General features: G+C 35.7%; 1 protein-coding gene and 1 long non-coding RNA gene across 3 annotated transcripts in view; one reads left to right on the top strand and one right to left on the bottom strand.

Moving 5' to 3' along the window:
- LOC125653308 (neuroglian-like) overlaps positions 1–21,488 on the bottom strand; it is a 135,278-nt gene that overhangs the window by 37,941 nt on the left and 75,849 nt on the right. For both annotated transcript variants that reach the window (XM_048882717.2, XM_048882718.2), the window contains exons 18-21: positions 16,034–16,156; positions 4,033–4,227; positions 1,758–1,865; positions 1,160–1,321 (exon numbers count right to left, since the gene is read on the bottom strand). In XM_048882717.2, coding sequence (XP_048738674.2) covers positions 1,160–1,321; positions 1,758–1,865; positions 4,033–4,227; positions 16,034–16,156 — 588 coding nt within the window. The remainder of the gene's footprint in view (positions 1–1,159; positions 1,322–1,757; positions 1,866–4,032; positions 4,228–16,033; positions 16,157–21,488) is intronic.
- On the top strand, positions 10,112–12,533 carry LOC130048263 (uncharacterized). The gene is made up of 3 exons (XR_008797109.1): positions 10,112–10,488; positions 10,670–11,091; positions 12,191–12,533. It is a non-coding gene; the product is annotated as an uncharacterized LOC130048263 (long non-coding RNA).

Below are 21,488 nucleotides of genomic sequence, written 5' to 3'. Positions count from 1 at the left end.
CAAGGTGCACCAATCAAGTTGAAATGTGAACTGATTATGTATTTCTCTGAAAGGGAGGTTGTGACTAAATTTCAGAGCAATACCTGTGACCATACCAAAAACAATCTGGAAAACTGTTTGACCTACTTCAACCCCTAAAGTACTGTAGGTCATTGTGCGTCAATCCAGCTGAAATGTTAACTGCACTTGTCTTCCTCCGAGAGGAAGCCTTTGATTAAATATTAGGGCAATATCTGTATCCGTATAATTAAAAAAAGCCCGGAAAACTGTCTGACCTATTTTTACTCCAAAAGTAGGTCAAGGATGAACCAATCCAGCTGAAATGCAAACTAAACTTGTATTCCTCTGAGAGGAAGCCTAGGACTAAATATCAGGACAATATCTGTATCCGTAATGAAAAAAAGCCCGGAAAACTGTTTGATCTATATCTAGCTGAAAAGTAGATTATGGATGGACCAATCCAGCTGAAAGGCAAACTCAACTTGTATTCCTCCAACAGGAAACCTTTGACTAAATTTCAAGGCAAATCTGTATCCATAATGAAAAAGAGCCCGGCAAACTGTTTGACCTACTTTTAGTCTTAATGTAGGTCATGGATGGATGGACCAATCCAGCTGAAATGCAAACTGAACTTGTATTCCTCTGAAAGAAAGCTTATGTGTAAATTTCAGGGCAATATCTGTATCTGTAACGAAAAAAAGTCTGGAAAACTGTTTGACCTACTTATAGCCCTAAAGTAGGTCAAGGATGGACCAATCCAGCTGAAATGCACACTCACTCTTACAATTCTTGAGAGAGATATTGTGACCAAATTTCAAAGTTGTACATGCATCTGTTATGGAAAAAAGTCCGGAAAACATGACCTGGGATGGATGGACGGACAGCCAGCCGGACGGAAAGCGCCATAACATAATACGTCCCGCCTAATGACGGGCGTATAAAAACAATTACACCATTTTTTCATGAATGTTCAAGTATATGTCTACACCAAATCTCGACGAATGTCAGATTGGACATTAATCTGCAGTACTGCTAAATTGGTGTGATAGAATAATTATTTTCAATGTACACAAATCTATTGAATAATGACCTCACGAACTAGACCTGAAATGCAAATCCACAGAATTTTGACCCCACAGACGAAAGTGAAGTAACTCACCAGGGTTAGAAAGTGTGACTTTCATTTCTTCACTGGTCACCAGTCTTGTGCCATCTACTGCTGTTACTGTAATAACATAAGTTCTTCCTTCTTCCAAACCTTCATTCAAAACCACCCAATTCCGGGAACTGTTACTTCTTTTTACTTCAGTGAAAGTACCCTCTATAAAAAAAATCATATCATATTCACTTTACAAAACATAATATGGTCTAAATACAATGCAATCATTTAATTATTAAAACCTTCCTCCCTTTTTTCTTAGATTACAATCATGTTCAAGATGGTTGTATATAGGAATGGTATTTTGTCATTTTGACCTTTTTCAAAATCAAGTTGGTTTATGCTAACCAAATTTTCTGCAAGGTATATGGTAACTTGCCCATGTGTGCCTGCTTGCATCTTGAAAATGTTTTGGACATCACATTCAAAGTATTATTTTCAAATAAAAGGTGAAAAGAAAAAGAGCCTATGAATTCTGCATCAAAAGGTGAGTTATTGAATTCTTCAATGCTGTGGACACCACATAACTTTAAAGAATATTCTATTAGAAGTGGCTGAATATGCCTTGATGGCTAAAGAGTTTTTAAGAAATATTTACCTGATTCTTTCATATTGACAATGTTGACTATGCTGACAGATTTCCAGGACACATTGAAACCAATTTTCTCTGGAAGCATTTCAACATAGACTATTGGAGGACTGAGAGCTGTAATAAACAAGACGACCATAGGACACAAAGTACTGTACATGGAAAGTGATTACCTGAATACCACACAAAGTACTGTACTTGTACTATATTTAGCATGTACAATATTTAATGTTTACAACCAAGGTTTTGCTTGGTTAGAAGGAGTAGGCAGTCCTTTACCAAAATTGTAAATTTGATGATCCTACCTGGGGTAAGGGTTTGGTTTCAGGGTGGAGACAAAATTATTATAGTGATTATATTTTCTTTATCATTTGAAATACTTCTTGAAGTTTGCTGATATGGTATACAAATTAAATGCATATTTAGGAAAAGCAAATACCAAACTTGTGAATTTTGCAACGTTAACCCCAGGGTATTGACTCTAGGATGGGTCCAAATTAGTCAAGTTGAATTAATGTTACGTATATATTATGTAAAGCCTTTCATCATTATAAGCACTTTCAAGTACATTTAAAAGAGAGATTTGATTTTAAAACTTATACATGTACTTTTGTTGAGTATTAGTATTTAAAGCAGGATCCCCCCCCCCCCCCCCTTAGATTTCAAAGGCCTTGGGACTGGTGATACTTATGACCAGTACTCAAGTGACTAATAAGGACTGTGGGCCTCTTGTTGAAACTTCTTTTTCTGAAGAGTTCAAAATTTTTATAGTTTTAATATTTCGTATTGGGTCTGAGAACTGAAATGTTTCAAGTGATAACAAGAGGCCCATGGACCTTGTACAAATTCAACAAAGTCCCATAACTCCTGTCAAAATTGTCAAATCAAAATGGCAGCGAAATATGATCAACTACATTGTGACTAACAATCCTACAAAATATGAACAAAATCCATTGAGCGGTTTCGGAGGAGTTGCGTCCACAAAGTGTTACTATAGTGTAGCATGTACAAATTCAACAAAGTCCCATAACTCCTGTCAAAATTGTCGAATCAAAATTCCGGTATAATATGATCAACTACAAATGGTGACTAACAATCCTACTTAATATGAACAAAATCTGTTGAGCGGTTTCTGAGGAGTTGTGTCCACAAAGTGAAGTGGGACGCACGGACACCAGTATTTCTATGTCCCCTTCAGCGTTGCGGTGGGGGACAATAAATACAGAGGGGTCTTGGGAACCTGACTAAATTTTATCCACTCAGAACTCCTTCTGTGACTCGTACCTCACACACTGTTAGTATGGAGTGTAGCGAAGTTAGCCGAGGATTGCCAATTGAATTTAATTAGCCATATGGCCATTTTGTTTGAGTGACCTTCACTTGCGCATCCCAAACCCAAGCTCTAAAGTAATCAGAGAACGCCTGATTTTCAATCGGTCATTTGGACCGACGTTTTCTAGCAAGTTATCGGTCCAGAGAATTTTTTACTGGCTATACCGACTGTTTTTGACAACTCTGCAAGACACAAATTAGAACCATTATCATTTCAGTACATCATCAAATAATATTCAGCCTTTTGTCAAATGACCCCAGTTCAGGATCATGGACACATTGTCTGCTCAGAGCAAAATATGAGCTAAACGTTTATGAGTAATGAATATCATGAAGATGTAAAAGAAAAAACATACAATGATAAATAATCATTACTTAAGGGACTTTTTTTAAAATATGAATTACAAGACAATAGCAGTTGTGGAGAGGTCAATGCTATCAAACCTCTGCTACTGCAAGCTCTGAAGAATGCTGGTAATTGTTGGATGTTATTGTTACCAAAACACCTTTCTCACAAACCAAGACTGTGGACTCTGCAGATCCCCCTGAGATTTATTGTCAAAAGTTTGATTGACAGGCTGCTTACCAGTGATCACCATACAGGTAAAATTTGAGGGTATTAACTTAAAATTGGATCTTTAAAGATTTAATGCATTTTCATTAATTGATCTCTTTCATTGCAGTTCAAAGGATATAAATTTTACAAACTCGGTAGAAACCTTTATACTCCGTAAAAATTTGTTTCTTCCTATATTTTTAGGAATTTAAGTAATTTTCTTATCCATATAGCTCCATCCTGGAATGTGACCCATTGGCGACTTTCACTGTATGATCCATATAGCCCTGTCCTAAAACCTGAACCTCATAATTTTTCTACAAATCTTCATGCTCATATATTGAAATTCCAAGGAAATTGTAATAACTGTATGATTGTATCATACAATATACGTACGAGCTCTGTCTGCAGTCATAACATCCACAGATTTTTTTCTTCCAGCTCCTGTCTTTGTTGTTGCCAATACATCTACTCTGTACAATGTGTTTGGCTCTAATCCTACTATTCTGTGTTTAACCATATCCACTGCAGTGACATTAGAGTTGCTTTTCTTTGTCTGTATAAATTTCTTTCCCAATTCACCACCAGAAACTATAATAAAATAGATTAAACAATTAAGTCATTTTCATCTTTAAATCTGAACAAAAAGCCTGTGAGTGATACAGCTCCATGAATATCACAATATGGAGAAAAACATCAGCAACAGCATCACTAACAATGTATTCATTACAGTCCTAGTTACATGTGTGTCTATTGAACACATGCTTATATTTTTAATGGAAATTAAATTTCATTGTTTTCTATTTCGATTTTTGTTACCTGTTATACAGGTATTTAAATTAGAGAAGCACGGCATCTTGTGATGTTGCGGGTAAGGAAGAAGCCACATTCAAAGGCTCTCTTCTTGTGGGTTTTGACAGGGCACTCACCCACCACCCGTCAAAGCATTTATGAATAGTTTTAGTACAACTGATCTTATTTTCTCATTGTAGAGAACAGAAGATGTATTTTTTTAAAGATTTTTTATGTGTGAATAGATGCCAATAAACTGCACTCTTGAGAGCGCTTCTATATATACCTACAAGTACACACTGTGTTTATTTATAGTATAAATTATTTATGTTCGGTTGAGTGTAACGATTTATAACATAAATGATAATATGTAAGTATCCATTAAATGACCATCACAAGGAATATATCAAAATCCCACCTTTAAAGTTATAAAGTTCCAAGGTAACAGTAAAATAATCCCCAAGTGTCTCTTGGTCTATGTTTTACAGCAGCAACACAAAATCTTTAAATTTCTAATAGCAAGAACTAATAATTCCAGGTTATAGGACCACTCTTCTAAACAGACTATACACATATTTTGAAAATTGTTCATGTTTATATTTTGAGGTTGCCCTCTTAAAACTTATATTTTAATTCACAAAAACGTCATTGTCTGGATTTTTCAACAAGATTACTGAAAACAGTACATCATATTCCCCTGAAAAGCTTACATGGGGTGTTTTTCTTAAGAATGATTTGTAGAACTTTGTTGCATCATCATCATCATCAGGTTGTAACATACTTTTTATGCATTGTATGAATAAAAGATCCTAGCTTAATAGTGCTGTGGTCATTTCTCAAAAGAGGCTTAAAAATGGGAGTAACCCCAACCTAGGGTAGAACAAAGTACAACCTATTTGATTTGATGCAGAATTTTGTCTAGATTATGGAAATGATGGTTGTAGTCTGATAAAATGTGTTTGACTTAGCCTAAATTTGGAATTTCTGTCACAAAGTCACACTATTTTTGTGAAAAAATTAGTGAGTACATTGTCTAATTATGACTGACTTTATGCAGGAAATCAAACAAAAATGGTTCTAAACCACGTAGCCTAACCCTGCCAATTATATCATGACTTTTATATGACAATACTGTGCAGATTTTTTGGATAATGAAAAAAATATGGACTTAAATTGTCAAAAACGTCTTCATTTTTCGTTCCGAGTACGCTCATTTCGTGTGTCTGACACACTGATTCATCATAGCAGTTGCATATACTACACATCAAAATTTGTGTCATTGACTCCTCTCTTGACTGGTACATAGTTTGCATGTGTGGCATAATCCATTAGGCTGTCAGACTGCAAAATGTTACCCCCATCCCCAAATTTGAGAAATTGTCAACAATTTTGTGCATTTGTATTAAATGGTACAAAAGTTATTCTATGGTAATTTTTGTACCATTTAATACAAATCCACAAATTTTTTGACGATTTCTCAAATTTGAGGGGGGGATTCTATGGTTATCAACCGCCGCGGTGGCCTAGAGGTTAGAGCGTTCGCCCCGGGGGTTCGAAACCCGGCCGCAACAGACCTAAGTCGTTGAAACAGACAGTGACAGTTCCATTGCCAAATGCTCGGCATCAGTTGTGAATGTCAAAGGTCCTCTGAGATGACCTTAAAAACGGATGCCCCGTGTCGCAGTAGGTGTGGCACGCTAAAGAACCCTCACTGCTCTAAGGCCGTAAGCGCCGAGCATACGCCTAAATTTGATGCCTTTCACCGGTCTTGGTGACGTCTCCATATAAGTGAAAAATTCTCGAGCGAGACGTTAAGCAAGATACAATCAATCATCTATGGTAATTATATCAAAACGAAAGTGGTTAATTATTATATGCACAACAACATACATGAATTAGTGCAAATTAGGGCATGTAACTTTACATACAATACTCAGAGGATTCTGTATTACATGGTACCATGTGGCACTGTATAAGCAACATTTTTATATCAGCTTGATGGAGGATTCGTGGTCCAAAGAACGCCAAGCCACAGCTTCAATGCTGTAGCAATTGATCAAGCATTAGAGCAAACAGTAAACAGAGATGGGAAAAGCAAAGGCGGTGTAATTGGACTGACAAGAAGAAAGACAGCGTTAACACGTTGGCACATCACAGCTGAATATGTTGAACCGTTCACTGCAAAGGAAAGCTCTCAGAATAATAAGCCACACCAAGAGCTAGGCAAAGCCAGAAGAGAAAGGGATGAGAATGATGTTCTAAAGATAGTTGAAAATGCAGCTAATATTCAGAATCCATTCGATCTAGACACAGTGCCAGCAGAACTGATCAACATCATCACTGGACAAGTGGCTTCAAAAGAAGTGAGGGAAAGTCTGAACAATTTCCTGGAACAAGGAACAACAAAACATAGAGAGTTCATTACAAGTAGAGTCACCTCCTCAAAGACAAAGAACTTCTGGGACACAGAGTCAAGATTGAAAGTCAAAACCTTTGCCGATATGAAGAAGCCTGTCATAAACAAGGCCAAAGAGAAGCTTATTGTTGACACATAGGTCCTCTTTCGTTGATTGCTGGTTGTTTCAAAGCAACAGATATGATCATAAGCTTAGTCTGAAGGCAGCTGAATGAAACAGGCGTGAAGGAACAAAGCAAGCTGGATACGTTATCCAAGCAAATTGTCAGGTTCCTAATTTATTACCGACAATATCTTAAGGTATCAGGAAACAAAGCTGCCCTTGCTGCCTTTGTCTCTGACCACATTGTCAGTGTTGCACCCAGTATGCTATCAGGAGACCAGAGAATCATCCTTGTTGGAGGGTTTCATGAAGGACATATAGCAAAACTTGCCACGTCCACAGGAGCAGCTACCATTTCAAGCCTCTTCAGTTCCCAAGAAGAAACGGATACAAGAATGCTGCTTCATGCCATCGATTTATCTTCCACTCATGATCACCTGGTTGTTCGAAGTGATGATACTGATGTTTTGGTGCTGCTATTACAGCAAAGATATGCTAACTGATTTTGTATACATGCTGGCAGGCCATAACACCCCAACAAACAACAGGCAACGTTACATTCCTGTTCATTCCATTGTGGCAAAACATGGTGTGAAGTTCTGTGAATGTCTCCCAGCAGCACATGTACTTACGGGATGTGACAGCACAAGCAGTTTATATCGAATAGGAAAGCGCGTTGCTTACACAAAACTGCAGGAACATGTGTGAGAAAGAACATTCATTCACTGACAACGTTTGGAATGCAGAATAACGTGGAAGTAGATGTTTCTTCTGCACGTCCTCAGATTGTATGGAAAGAAAGCGAAGACATGTTCTTCCTTGGACCAGCTTCGGTACCTCCTGGCCTTGAAAATGGACAAACTTGCCACCAACAGATGATGCTTTCAAGCAGCATTTCCTCAGAGCAAGGTACCAGGCCAGCATCTGGTGTCAAAGTCACATCGCCAATCTGATCCCAGATACTCCTTTTGGCAACGGGTGGTATTTGTCAGATGGTCAGCTTGAACCAGTAATTTATACCAAAAGAATCAGCACCAGTGGAAGTCCGCGATCTCACTCATATATACTGTACAGATCATGACCGCCAGCACTCCAATAAGTGTCACTGTCTGCTGGCCCACCTTCACTGCACTGAGTTTTGTGCATGCCATGGAGACTGCCAGAACATTCTAAAGACTGTTACTGACTCTGACAGTGATGATGATAATTTTAACTGAGTATCAATGACTATCTTAACTTGAAAATGTATATTGATTTACATTCACAACTTATCATTCACTGTATCTCTTTTACTTTGTACTTATGGTGCACTTATAGCATATATGACATAAGTGATTGTAAACTTGTACAGTTAACAATCATTGAATCACTAAACTTATTGAAAAGATTGTATGAGCATATACATGTACGTATATCATGTAAGACAGTTACATGTATAAGTGATGCATAGTTATTTCACATATCACATTGATGACAAAGTAGATACTGTACTTCAACAGTGTTAGGTACTTAGATTTACTTGTGATTTTAATGAATTATTCAGTATATTTTCATGTCACAAGCATTAACAATTACTAAATACCCAGATGTACTATGTTCTTTGTCTTAACATAACTGAAGTTGTTGGTATAAATATAGTGGGATATTTAATTCTAAACTTGTTGCTATTTGGCTTCAACTCATAAATGGTTTTCTGGGGTGTGGCTTTTAGCATATCAAAATAACATTGAAATAAAAATCCACCAACTCCTTAATTTCATATAACTACGGAGCAAAGGTAACCAATGACTTAGTAGATGTGCCATAGTTTTATAGAACAGCACTAAAACATTTTATCTAGACTCTAATACAACTTATTTATGATAAATTTGCATTGTTTTGCATGATTAACCACTTTATCTTCGATATAATTGCCATTCTATACAAATGCACAAATGTTTAACAATTTCTCAAATTTGGGGGTGGGGGTAACATTTTGCAGTCTGACAGCCTAATGGATTATGCCACACATGCAAACTATGTACCAGTCAAGAGAGGAGTCAATGACACAAATTTTGATGTGTAGTATATGCAACTGCTATGATGAATCAGTGTGTCAGACACACGAAATGAGCGTACTCGGAACGAAAAATGAAGACGTTTTTGACAATTTAAGTCCATATTTTTTTCATTATCCAAAAAATCTGCACAGTATTGTCGTATAAAAGTCATGATATAATTGGCAGGGTTAGGCTACGTGGTTTAGAACCATTTTTGTTTGATTTCCTGCATAAAGTCAGTCATAATTAGACAATGTACTCACTAATTTTTTCACAAAAATAGTGTGACTTTGTGACAGAAATTCCAAATTTAGGCTAAGTCAAACACATTTTATCAGACTACAACCATCATTTCCATAATCTAGACAAAATTCTGCATCAAATCAAATAGGTTGTACTTTGTTCTACCCTAGGTTGGGGTCATCTTAGAATTTGACCTTGTTGCCACTGCACTATAAAAACTGTGACAGGAGGTAAATAGACAAACCAAGAGTTCTGGACCCATATTTACTAAAGTTCGTAGTCGTAGACCTAAACGTAGGATTTACGTCTGACTTAAGATTAGAGTTACGTATTCGTAAAATGGTATTCACAAAACCGTTCGTAGCCGCAAACGTAACTTACGAATTCTTAAGTGTACGATTGCACTTACGCGTGCGCAATGGCTATTTTCACTTCGAAGCGTAAAAAGTGTGAATTTGCTCATCTACTTTGAATCCACCGTGCTACCGCCGCATTATGAAGAAAAAGAACACAGAACCTTGTGAGAAAGCAACGAAATTCAACGTACACGTATGCCTGCCTACGGCATGTCGATCAACTGTACCGATATTCAGTGTTGTTTACAAAATCAAATGGAAGGTTCATCAAATTTAACGCATTTGACTTGTGCATGGATCTGCGATGCTGTACATGTTCAAAAAGAAGTCGGCATACTGACAAGTAAGTTAAGTTGTTTGAGTAGAAATAACCTTTGTTGTACCACTGACTACTCGTCACTAGGCCCCTAAATAATGTTAAATTGACTTCAAACGGATTCAGTACATGACACATTTGGATCACAGTCCCTTATCTATTTTGTTCTCACCTATGTAGCTGCTATAATGCTTGGATCTTTTAACATATGTGTTAGTTATTTACAATTTTATATGTGCCCACTAATTATACATTAAGACACAAGCTCTTTTGTGTACATGTTAACTTCAAACTTTTGACAATACCATAATTGAAATTCAAAATTATCCCATTTTTTTTATTTCATGACTGGGATAAGATCAAAGCAGTAGCATAGCTACCTGTACACAAGTACGCACATGCTTTCACATCATTTTGCAAAAAGAAAAACAAGAATATTGGGGGAAATGAATCTAAAAAATAAAAAATTGATATGCAGACACTAATTTTAAAATGTGTGATTTGTACATGCCCCTCCATTGGTTATAAAATATGAAAATTATTATCGCTTTTTAACAATATATACTCTGGGTGAACAGGTAGATAGGGTGAATGGACAATCGGAACTCCTCGAATGTCTCGCGCACTCGACATAGATCTCGGATGTAATACGGTGGCATCCATGAGTGAATTTGATGCATTGCATCCGAGATCTATGTCGAGTGCGTGAGACATTCGAGGAGTTCCGATTGGGTGAATGGACCTGATACCAGATGAGAACAGTTACAGGCGAATGGACCTGATACCAGATGAGAACAGTTACAGTCTCTTTTAGCATCATTTCAATTATCGTATGTGCATATTCATGTGCAAAACATTTAGAAAATATTGTGAAACAAAATCACATTCAAATACAGTTGTACAACTGTGTGAAGTCAATGTTGATTTATTTGATTTAGAATAACTGACTATATATTAATTGGAGATATTAATTAAGTGTGTTATACATGTAGCATACACTAGATATCCAAGTTAGCTGACTTCTTTTATTTTTCAAAGGGTCATAAAAGTGATCAGGAAATAAATTGCCAACAGACAGCAGCATTCCTCGATTTAGATGCATTTCTCTTCATATCCTCTCCTGAAAGTTTTTCCATGATGTCTCGGGGTTAGGATTGGGATGAAGGATGTACAGTATATATTTATATGATGTAAGAATATCCACTGTTTGTAAACATAATCATTTCTGTACTTACAAATTTTAAACAAATCAAAATCAATTATCATGGTACATATCATACCATCGTTACACAAACACTACGTCCACAGAAACCCTAAAGAGAGAGAGAGAGAGAGAGAGAGAGAGAGAGAGAGAGAGAGAGGGTGTAGACTTCATGTCAGCTTCTGTTTGGGATGCCATCGTTACACAAACACTACGTCCACAGAAACCCTAGAGAGAGAGAGAGAGAGAGAGAGAGAGAGAGAGAGAGAGGGGGGTAGACTTCGTGTCAGCTTCTGTTTGGGATACCACCATTACGCAAACACTACAGCTACAGAAACCCTACAGACGGCCCATATTGAGGGGTATCTTGATCATTCTTCATTTGGTTGTACATGTACACAGATCTACTTGGATTTATTCATTCTCTCAAAACATGGATATTTTACCTACGTCACCCACGACACCGCAAACTCCCAGGACACCTTGAAGTGCCCGGAAACGCCGGGTAATATTATATTTAGGAAATTATTTATATACGATATATAACAATTTAATTAGAAGTTTTAAAAAGCAAAGGTTTAGAAATGGGCTAAACCTGTCATTTGCAATACATAAATATGACCAAGTTTGAAGGTTTACGGGAAATAGAAATGCGGTATGCATGTAGGTAGAAATTTTAATTTTTGTTTGTTTGCACAAATCAAGACACTAAGCATAATTTGTAATAACCTGAGAAATTTCCTGTGTATGTCATAAAAATATACACAACAGCCGATCTCTTGGCCAGGTAAATTCCAGGTAAATAACATTGACCATGGATAAGCTCCGCCCACATTCAGTGATCCGTGGAGCAACCGTACGGTGTTTTTTTGGGTCTTGGGTTATAAATTTTTGAAATTAGAAATTGTAGGTGATACTTGCTGATATCTTTCCAGATATGGTGATAAATATACAATAAAATCAGTATTATCACAATTTTACAGTTCATTTAACTAACAATTATGTTGCATGTATTTTTCAAGCCTTATGAAATTTGATTGCAGTCTAATGACAGTTATTTAAATCAATGTAATACTATTATTTTTTAGGTCTATGGGTACAATGCTGTAATGGCCTGAAAAATCTTTTGTGAAACCAAGAAATGCTCATCTTCCATTGCCATGATTGTGTGAAAGGACGAGCATAGGAATGATTCAAAAATATATACCAGGATTGAGAATCCAACTCATGACCCGTAGTCTGGTACTCTACCCACTGACCAATCCATGCTGATGGTCCATCTGCTACATTGATGTCATCTTATATATTTATTTACTCATTTATATCATATGGACATTTGACAGTAAAATAAAAAAAAAAAGAAGTTTGATATTCACCAAAATAGAATTTGTTACAATACATGTTTAAGAAAATAAGTATATGCATACAGTTATGTACATGCAATTATATTTGTTAATAAATAAATTTTTAGATGAATTTTCATATTGTTATTGATATTGACATGCACATGTATTACTTCCATTTCTAGAATGATTTTAACATCTTGATATTAAAAAGATGACAATATAAATAAATCTTAAATACTTGTCAACAAAGTTGTCTGGTGGGTTAAAATTTGTAAAGGGGAGCATTTGTACATATGTCGGATTAATGTGAGAAGCCTTCAGAATGAACTTTTATCAGTGGGATTTTTGTAAATTGGGGGGGGGGGGGGGGGGGGGGCTTAAAAAAATGTATGTTGAAGGCATCATCCTTGAAGTTTGGTAATATATACTGCAAAGACTTTTACCTAGCTGATCACATATAGAGGTCAATTACATACAAATCATGAATGGTAGAAAGATTCATAGATGCATTATCAATGAAGGTTTGACTCATGTAGGATTATAGTTAATAGGAAATCACACTCTGAAAGATTGAAAGTCTACACATGACTAAACTAGTAGGCATCACAGTTGCTCTCTGAAACAAATTTCACAAAATTTTATTCGAATGAAATGCATATTTTTTTTAAAATATTTATTTAGAGGCTCATTTCCCTGTTGTGTAAGTTACAATGTAACAAATAGTTATTTGAACTACCAGTATTTGCTTATGACCACAAAGTAAAGATCACCTATCTATCAAGTAGAAATAGTTTTTCTATAGCTGCCGATCACCATGTATTTTTGTACACGCAGTGACTCTCTTCTTTTCAAATCTAAAACATTGCATGTATACATTTAATTCCACCATGTTTGGAAAATTAAAAAAATGTATTTCCCTGAAAGATGCTAGATATATAATAAGATAAATGGCAAATATTCTTTTCTTTTTTTTAAATATCCTGCATGAGTAAAATAAAAAGCTTCCCAATATTTCTAAAGGCAAGGTTAGATCTGCTCAGTCTGATTAAAATCAAACCTCTCACTTCGCTCGATATACGGACAGTCGCTGCCTAGGAGCACGCAGTGACTGTCCGTATATCGAGCGAAGTGAAAGGTTTGATTATAAATCAGACCGAGATCCGCCACAAGGTAAATTAGATCGGGCTCAAAATTTTTAGAATTGTCACACAATTGCAGATGATCTCAAAGAAAACGATAATCTGGATAAATACAATTAATTTGTGTATTACTAACCAGCTAATATGCATCTAAAGGATTTGTAATGTCTTTACGCAAGAAATTATCGAGAGAAAAAAATGTCGCCATTTGCTTTGTTTATTTTTAAGTTACGATCAGCTCACGTGTACTAGTATAGCACACGTAGAGTTACGCTTATTTCTGACGTAAATCTACGTCTACGACTGTTAGTGAATACCGTCCCACACGTAAACGCACGCTACGTCTAGATTTACGCTACGTTTCCGTCTACGAACTTTAGTAAATATGGGTCCTGAATGCAAAATATTTCCCCAAATCTCACCAAGTTCAACAACCTGTATTTTAAACATAATCAAAGAAAATAAAAAAATTTGAGAATCAAAATCTCTGCACTATGCTCATCTTCAACTTATTTACAAAGGCCTTAGCTTCAAAATTGTGAGAGGGACAAACCATGTCCTTTATTCAATATAAAATTTCCTCAAAATGGGATAAGTTCAACAACCTGTAATTTTCTCAAAAATTTAAGAAAATCAAAATCTTTGTCACTTACATGCACATCTTCCATACCCATACAAATACTCTGTAAAATACGAAGGCCCTCACATCTTCCATACCCAAACAAATACTTTGTAAAATAAGAAGGCCCTCACATCTTCCATTCCCATACAAATACTCTGTAAAATAGGAAGGTCCTCACAATCTTCCATACCCATACAAATACTCTGTAAAATAGGAAGGTCCTCACATCTTCCATACCCAAACAAATACTCTGTAAAATAGGAAGGCCCACACATCTTCCATACCCAAACAAATACTCTGTAAAATAAGAAGGCCCTCACATCTTCCAGACCCAAACAAATACTCTGTAAAATAGGAAGGCCCACACATCTTCCATACCCATACAAATACTCTGTAAAATAGAAAGGCCCTCACATCTTCCATTCCCATACACATACTCTGTAAAAGAAGGCCCTCACATCTTCCATACCCAAACAAATACTCTGTAAAATAGGAAGGCCCACACATCTTCCATACCCAAACAAATACTCTGTAAAATAAGAAGGCCCTCACATCTTCCATACCCAAACAAATACTCTGTAAAATAGGAAGGCCCACACATCGTCCATACCCATACAAATACTCTGTAAAATAGAAAGGCCCTCACATCTTCCATTCCCATACACATACTCTGTAAAATAAGAAGGCCCTCACATCTTCCATACCCAAACAAATACTCTGTAAAATAAGAAGGCCCTCACATCTTCCATTCCCATACAAATACTCTGTAAAATAAGAAGGCCCTACATCTTCCATACCCATACAAATACTCTGTAAAATAGGAAGGCCCACACATCTTCCATTCCCATATAAATACTCTGTAAAATAGGAAGGCCCACACATCTTCCATACCCATACAAATACTCTGTAAAATAAGAAGGCCCTCACTTGAAAACCATGGGAGGGTACCCCACACTATTTTCTTAATTTTCTCCCTTAGATGACATGCCTCTTCATTTGAAAATAAAATCCCTTATAACCAAGGCTGCTTTATGTCCATGTTTGGTCAAAATTGGTCTACTGGTTCTCAAGAAGATGTGAAATGTTTACATCTGACAGACATGCAAGATCAGGAAAGCTAATATGAGCCTTCAGCTCAAGTGAGCTGACAAAAGATGTGAATTCCCATTAAAATGTTGTAATTTTCATTGTCTCCCTAACTGAAAAGATAAAAGATGCTGTATCAATTTTGCACACACAAAAAAAAAAATAAAAATAAAAAAAAAAAAAAAAAAATAGGGCACTGCATAACCAGTACATGATATGCCTGCATACATTATTAACCCAGGAATTTACACAAGTAAGAAACGATTATCCACAAAAGGATTTCGTTGGAGTTGCAATAACAATGTATTTTGCATTAAACAAATCTAAGTCCAAGGGCTGTAACTTCTACAAAAATAGTGGGACAGCATTCCCCTTGTAATATGCACATCTACACATTGTGATCTTCCTTTACACTAAGTTTCATTGAAATCCCCAACAGGGTTTAAGAGGAGTTGCGAAGACAAAGTATTTTGAATAGAAAAAATTAAGTCCAAGGGCCACAACTCCTTTAAAGAACATTGGACAGCATTCCCCTTGCAATATGCACAGCTCCACATTGTGATCTTTCTTTGTACCAAGTTTCATCAAAATTCCCCAAAGGGTTTAGGAGGAGTTGCAAAGACAAAGTGAAAGGGACAGACGGACAGATGGATGACAGCGGTATAGCATAATACGCCCACATTTTTATGCAGGCATATAAAAACAAAACAAAACAAATTAGTACTGTAAAACACTTACCTTTGCGAAACATAACTTTATAGTCCATTAACTTTCCATTAATCCTCTTGGGTGGAAACCATCCCAATTCCAGGTAATTTTCTCCTCTTTTCTCTGCTTTTAGTTTTTCAACTTCTGATGGTACTGTATAATTAAAGATGGAAAAGAAGTCAATTATCAGATTCAAAATCAACACAAGACACAATCATATTTGACAATTATATTGATTATGCATAGGCACTGATCCTGAATTTGCAAGGTTTCTGTGTATTAAACTTAGAGGGTAGGGGGTCTTTCGGTTTCCACAAACAAAACAAAAATGGTGACCCAGTGGATCAATAAGTTTTAAGTTTTGAGATCATGCAATGATGATAGGTTTTGAATGGCAGATCATACCTCATTTAAACAATAGGCCCAGGCCACAATGCTCACCTGAGTCACCTGCAACTGCTGTTGTTCAGCTGTTGTGATTTTAAAAAGATTTTAATCTTTATTCCTATTAAACATTTTGACCCTATATTGTGACCCCAACATAACTCCAAAGGGTCACAACATAACCATTTCAAAAGGTCACAAGGTAAACAAGATGTGTTTGTGAAACACAAATGCCCCCGTTAAAGATCTGAGCATGAGAACGGGAACGTCAATCTCAAACGCACTTATGGACGTTTATAAAAGGGAATACGTGATTAACTCGGAGGTTACTGTATGCTTCTAAAGATCTTGAATGCAAAATAAAGTATGGTGGTCTGAATTATTTGCAAATGTGATGTGTTTGGTTTGATTAAATACTATTGAATACAGTGAAGATCATTTCATGTGATATACTGGACGGACTAGTGAAATGCTTTGCGGACTAGAGAACATCAATAGTCTTTAGTCCGTATGGACTAGTGCTAATGGTTGAAAAAGTTAATTTTGAACCTTGAGCTGCTCTAATATTTACCATTTAGAAGTTATGACCAATGTCAATTATTTTAAAAGTAGGTCAAGGTCAAAATGTTTAGTACCAATGGAAAGGTCTTGTTACAAGGAATACTCATGTGAAATATCAAAACTCTAGCTCTTACTGTTCAAAAGTTATTGGCAAGGTTAACGTTTTTAAAAAGTAGGTCAAACTCCATGGTCAAAGTCACAGGGTAAAAACTGTTGATACCCAAGGAAAGGTCTTGTCATAAGGAATACTCATGTGAAATATCAAAGCTCTATCACTTACTTTTCAAAAGTTATCAGCAAGGTTAAAGTTTTCAAAAAGTAAGTCAATCTCCAAGGTCAAGGTCACAGGGTAAAAAAAAAGGTCTTGTAATAAGGAATACTCATGTGAAATATCGCAGCTCTATCACTTACTGTTCAAAAGTTATTAGCAAGGTTAAAGTTTCAGACAGAATTACAGAATGACATAATTACAGAATGACAGACAGAACAAAACCAATATGCCCCCTGATCTTCGATTTCCGGGGCATAAAAATCTCGGTATGAAATGTAAGGTCTTGCCATAAGGAATTTATGTGCACAATATGAAAGCTCTATCTTGTACGGTATTGTCTAGGTTGACTTTTCCTAAAAGTAAGTCAAAATCCAAGGTCAAGGTTACAGTAAAAACTTTGGTACAAAAAGAAAGGCCTTGTAACAAGGAATGCATACATGAAATATGAAAGATAAATCACTCATCATTAAAAAATTATGAACAAGGTTGAAGTTTTAATTAAAGTTTTGAGATTTGGGTCAAACTCTAAGGTCACAAAGTCAAACATCATGGTATCAAATGAAAGGTCTAGCCATAAGGAATCTACAGTGGAACCCCGTTATTACGTTCCCCCTTTATTACGTTAGTCCGCATATTACGTTGGAATTTCAAAGCACAAAACCATTTCTTAACAAACCTATATAAAATAGACCTCGTTATTACGTTGTCCTAAAATGCCGGGACTCGGTATTACGTTGTAAAAATTCCGACAAAAACGTAATAAACCCCTAATTATTCAATAGTGATTCTCAAAATAATAAGCCATTCACACCTTGACTGCCTGAGGCAGTCACCACGTACATTTCCTGGTCTGTTTGGGGATTAGAGACACTTGACTGATCACGCTTCAATAGATCTAGTGACATCAATACAGGTGAATACCCGGTATAGAAGCTAGTGATAAACAATTAAATAATGTTTATTTAGAAATTGTACTCTATGAAATTTACTTCATTTTGCATATTTTGATAATCAAAGAAATAATTTTTCAACCACCTGCGTGTTCAGCATAGTGTGATTACCTTCACTATTAAAACTCTATTCACGGACAGCTTTGGTACCAAACAAGAAAGACAAGATTTATCGTAGCAATGTTACAACCGCTTGGGTAACTGCTTGGACATAGGTGACTAAAGGTGTTCAATTAAAAAAAATGTTCGTTGTTTGGACATGCAGCTTGGGTGTTCGTAAATCTCGTCCATACATACACCAATCTATCGGCCGATTCGTGCATGGCATTTACCTCAGTGAATATTTTAAAATCCCTTGCTGCGCACGTGATTTTAGTGCCATCATTTAGCGTTATAAATGAAATCTTCGTGCATCATTATATTTTTTTTATGTGGATTGCGCTTAAATTGTTCTCCGTGCATGTTTATGTTGGTGAGAAGTGTGTAAGTGTTGGGTATCGTGTGCGTTTTGTGTCTATAGTTTTGTTGTTTTTTGGGGTGGGATTTTTTTATTGTGTTGTGTATTGTGTAATTAGGGAACTTAATAAAAACGATGTTTTGTTATTTTTTTTAATACGAATGTTGAATACGAACCGGAACAAGTTATTGAGAGAAATTTACATGAACGCATTGTTTTAAAGTTGAACAAAATGGCGGTCCAAACGAATGCAGAAAAAGCAACGTTTATCAAAACATCCTTATGTATCCTACACCGAAATAAAGAAAAGGGATAAGAACATGAAGAATTACGGACATTAAAGATAAGATGTAAATAAAGCAAAGTATCATAGTCTTTTAAACAAAGAAACAGTAAAGATATATTCACACACCCCTTCACGGAGTACCAACGGATGATATACAATTTCCAAATGATAATTTTAACGGATTTCACTGGGAACGTTTATTACGTTGCCCCTGGTATTACGTTATTTTATCGTGACAAAATGGAAAACGTAATAACGGGGTTCCACTGTATATGAAAAATATGAAAGCCAAACAAATGAAAGAAAAAAGATTTTGTCACAAGAAATGCACACATGACATATGAGAGCCCTATCACCCAATATTCAAGAGCTATGAGCAAGGTTAAAGTTTTGAAAGGACTATCATTTAGTTTCAGAATTATTTCTTTTTGTATTCCAAGATAATTATGCTTTCAGGAAACTCGTTGACATAGTTCGAAAAGAGAACTGTCATATGTCACTCACTCGTTCATTCATTCGTTCATTCCATGTTGGTATCGGACTCTGGGGTTTTTGCTAAAACGCGGAACGGGACAGAAAATGGAACGGAAATTTAAAAATAGTTAATGTAGCTAAGATAACATTAAAAATCAGACAAATAAGTTTTATTCTGATTAAAATCAAAATTTTAGGAATTTGTTCACAAGCGGTAAAACAATTTTATCTTAAAATTCTGCACCATGAATTGATTATAGCTAAGTTGAATGTTTGTATAAACGTTTTCAAAGCGTTTTACAAGAATCTTGTAATTTCGGCATTGACAGAGGTGTTAGATGTAGCGAGCAGAGGTTAGAGAATGGAAAGAACACATAGGGTTTATACCCCCCTCGTCTTTAACGCACATGTACATTTACACATAATGCAGTGTATACTTGTATGTACATTCTTTATGAAAGATATATTTAGTATTCAGTAATACAGTCTTACAGGGAGTGTGGTTTGTACAAAATATTTAAAACAAGATGTGTTTGTGAAACACAAATGCCCCCGATAATGGCTAATTCCAAAAATGGCCATGGTCAAAAGGACAAATATCTTGGTACCAGTAGAAAGATCTTGCCACCAGAAATGCTCATGTACAATATGAAAGCTCTCATATTTACCATTTAGAAGTTATGACCTATGTAAAAAAAAAAATTAAAAGTAGGTCAAATGTCAAGGTCAAAAGGTTTAGTACCAACGGAAAGGTCTTGTCACAAGGAATACTCATGTGAAATATCAAAGCTCTATCACTTACCGTTAAAAAGTTATAAGCAAGGTTAAAATTTTCAAAAAGTAGGTCAAATGTCAAGGTCACAGGGTAAAAAATGTTGGTACCCACGGAAAGGTCTTGTCACAAGGAATACTCATGTGAAATATCAAAGCTCTATCTCTTACTGTTCAAAAGTTATTAGCAAGGTTAAAGTTTTCAAAAAGTAGGTCAAACGTCAAGGTCACAGGGTAAAAAATGTTGGTACCCACAGAAAGGTCTTGTCACAAGGAATACTCATGTGAAATATCAAAGCTCTATCACTTACTGTTCAAAAGTTAGCAAGGTTAAAGTTTCAGACAGAATTACAGAATGACAGACAGGACAAAAACAATATGCCCCGATCTTCGATCTCGGGGGCATAAAAATTTAAATCATTATAATTTTTGAGAAAATCATTTTATATTTTTCAATGTTGTTTTCAGGGGGGTCTCTCATTCATTGGTTAGGTTCATAAAATCCTTTCTTATAGTGGCAGCGAGCAAAAAGTAATAAAATTTGAAAGATTAAATTATAATTCAAGTCTTTTTCAGTAGATTTGTACTTTTTTTTTTTTACAACATACTGTCACAACCGGTGGGAGCAGGGGGAGGGGGTCAGGAAATGACAAAGCTGGGAAAAGGGGGTGATACCAACAGGCGCTTGTTTAATATTTTTGATAATAAATTAAATATAATGATTTAAAATATAAATGTATTTGGGTGAAGTATATGAAATATTGGATTCTGAACATGTCTTACCGTTCTCTCTGTAATTTCTGCTTCCCTCGGTCATAAGCCTTTTGTTTTGATTTTACAAAATGCTAACCTCCTCATATTATTATTACATAAAATATTTTCCGTTCCGTGTTTTAGCAACACCTGGACGCCGTAACTAACCTATTTTAATAAAAAATACAACTGTCATCCTACTTGCCTCTTGTATTCCACTACATGTTTAATTGCAAGTCTCTGATTGATGTAAGAAAACAATGTTTATCACCGAAACAAAAACGTTTCAAAAATATTATCACATTTAAAAATATAATGATTTTAAACAAACAATCTTTTCTAAGAAAATTATGTTCCTTTAAAAGAATTATTAATAAAATATGCTCCTGACTATACTCGAATCTTAAACTGCAGATGTTGTTAATCTCCATACACATGCATGCCTTAAAACATTTAATGGTTTATTACCATCACTTTTATGTAAAATACTACATCTCTGTAAACAATTGTTTAATTGTGATGAGATAAATAACTTCAGTTCTATAAATAACAAAATAGCGTAGAGCCGATTAAGCAGT

The sequence above is a fragment of the Ostrea edulis genome, chromosome 7 (genome assembly GCF_947568905.1).
Source record: "Ostrea edulis chromosome 7, xbOstEdul1.1, whole genome shotgun sequence".
Lineage (NCBI taxonomy): Eukaryota > Metazoa > Mollusca > Bivalvia > Ostreida > Ostreidae > Ostrea > Ostrea edulis.
This window is presented reverse-complemented; position numbering and strand designations above follow the sequence as displayed.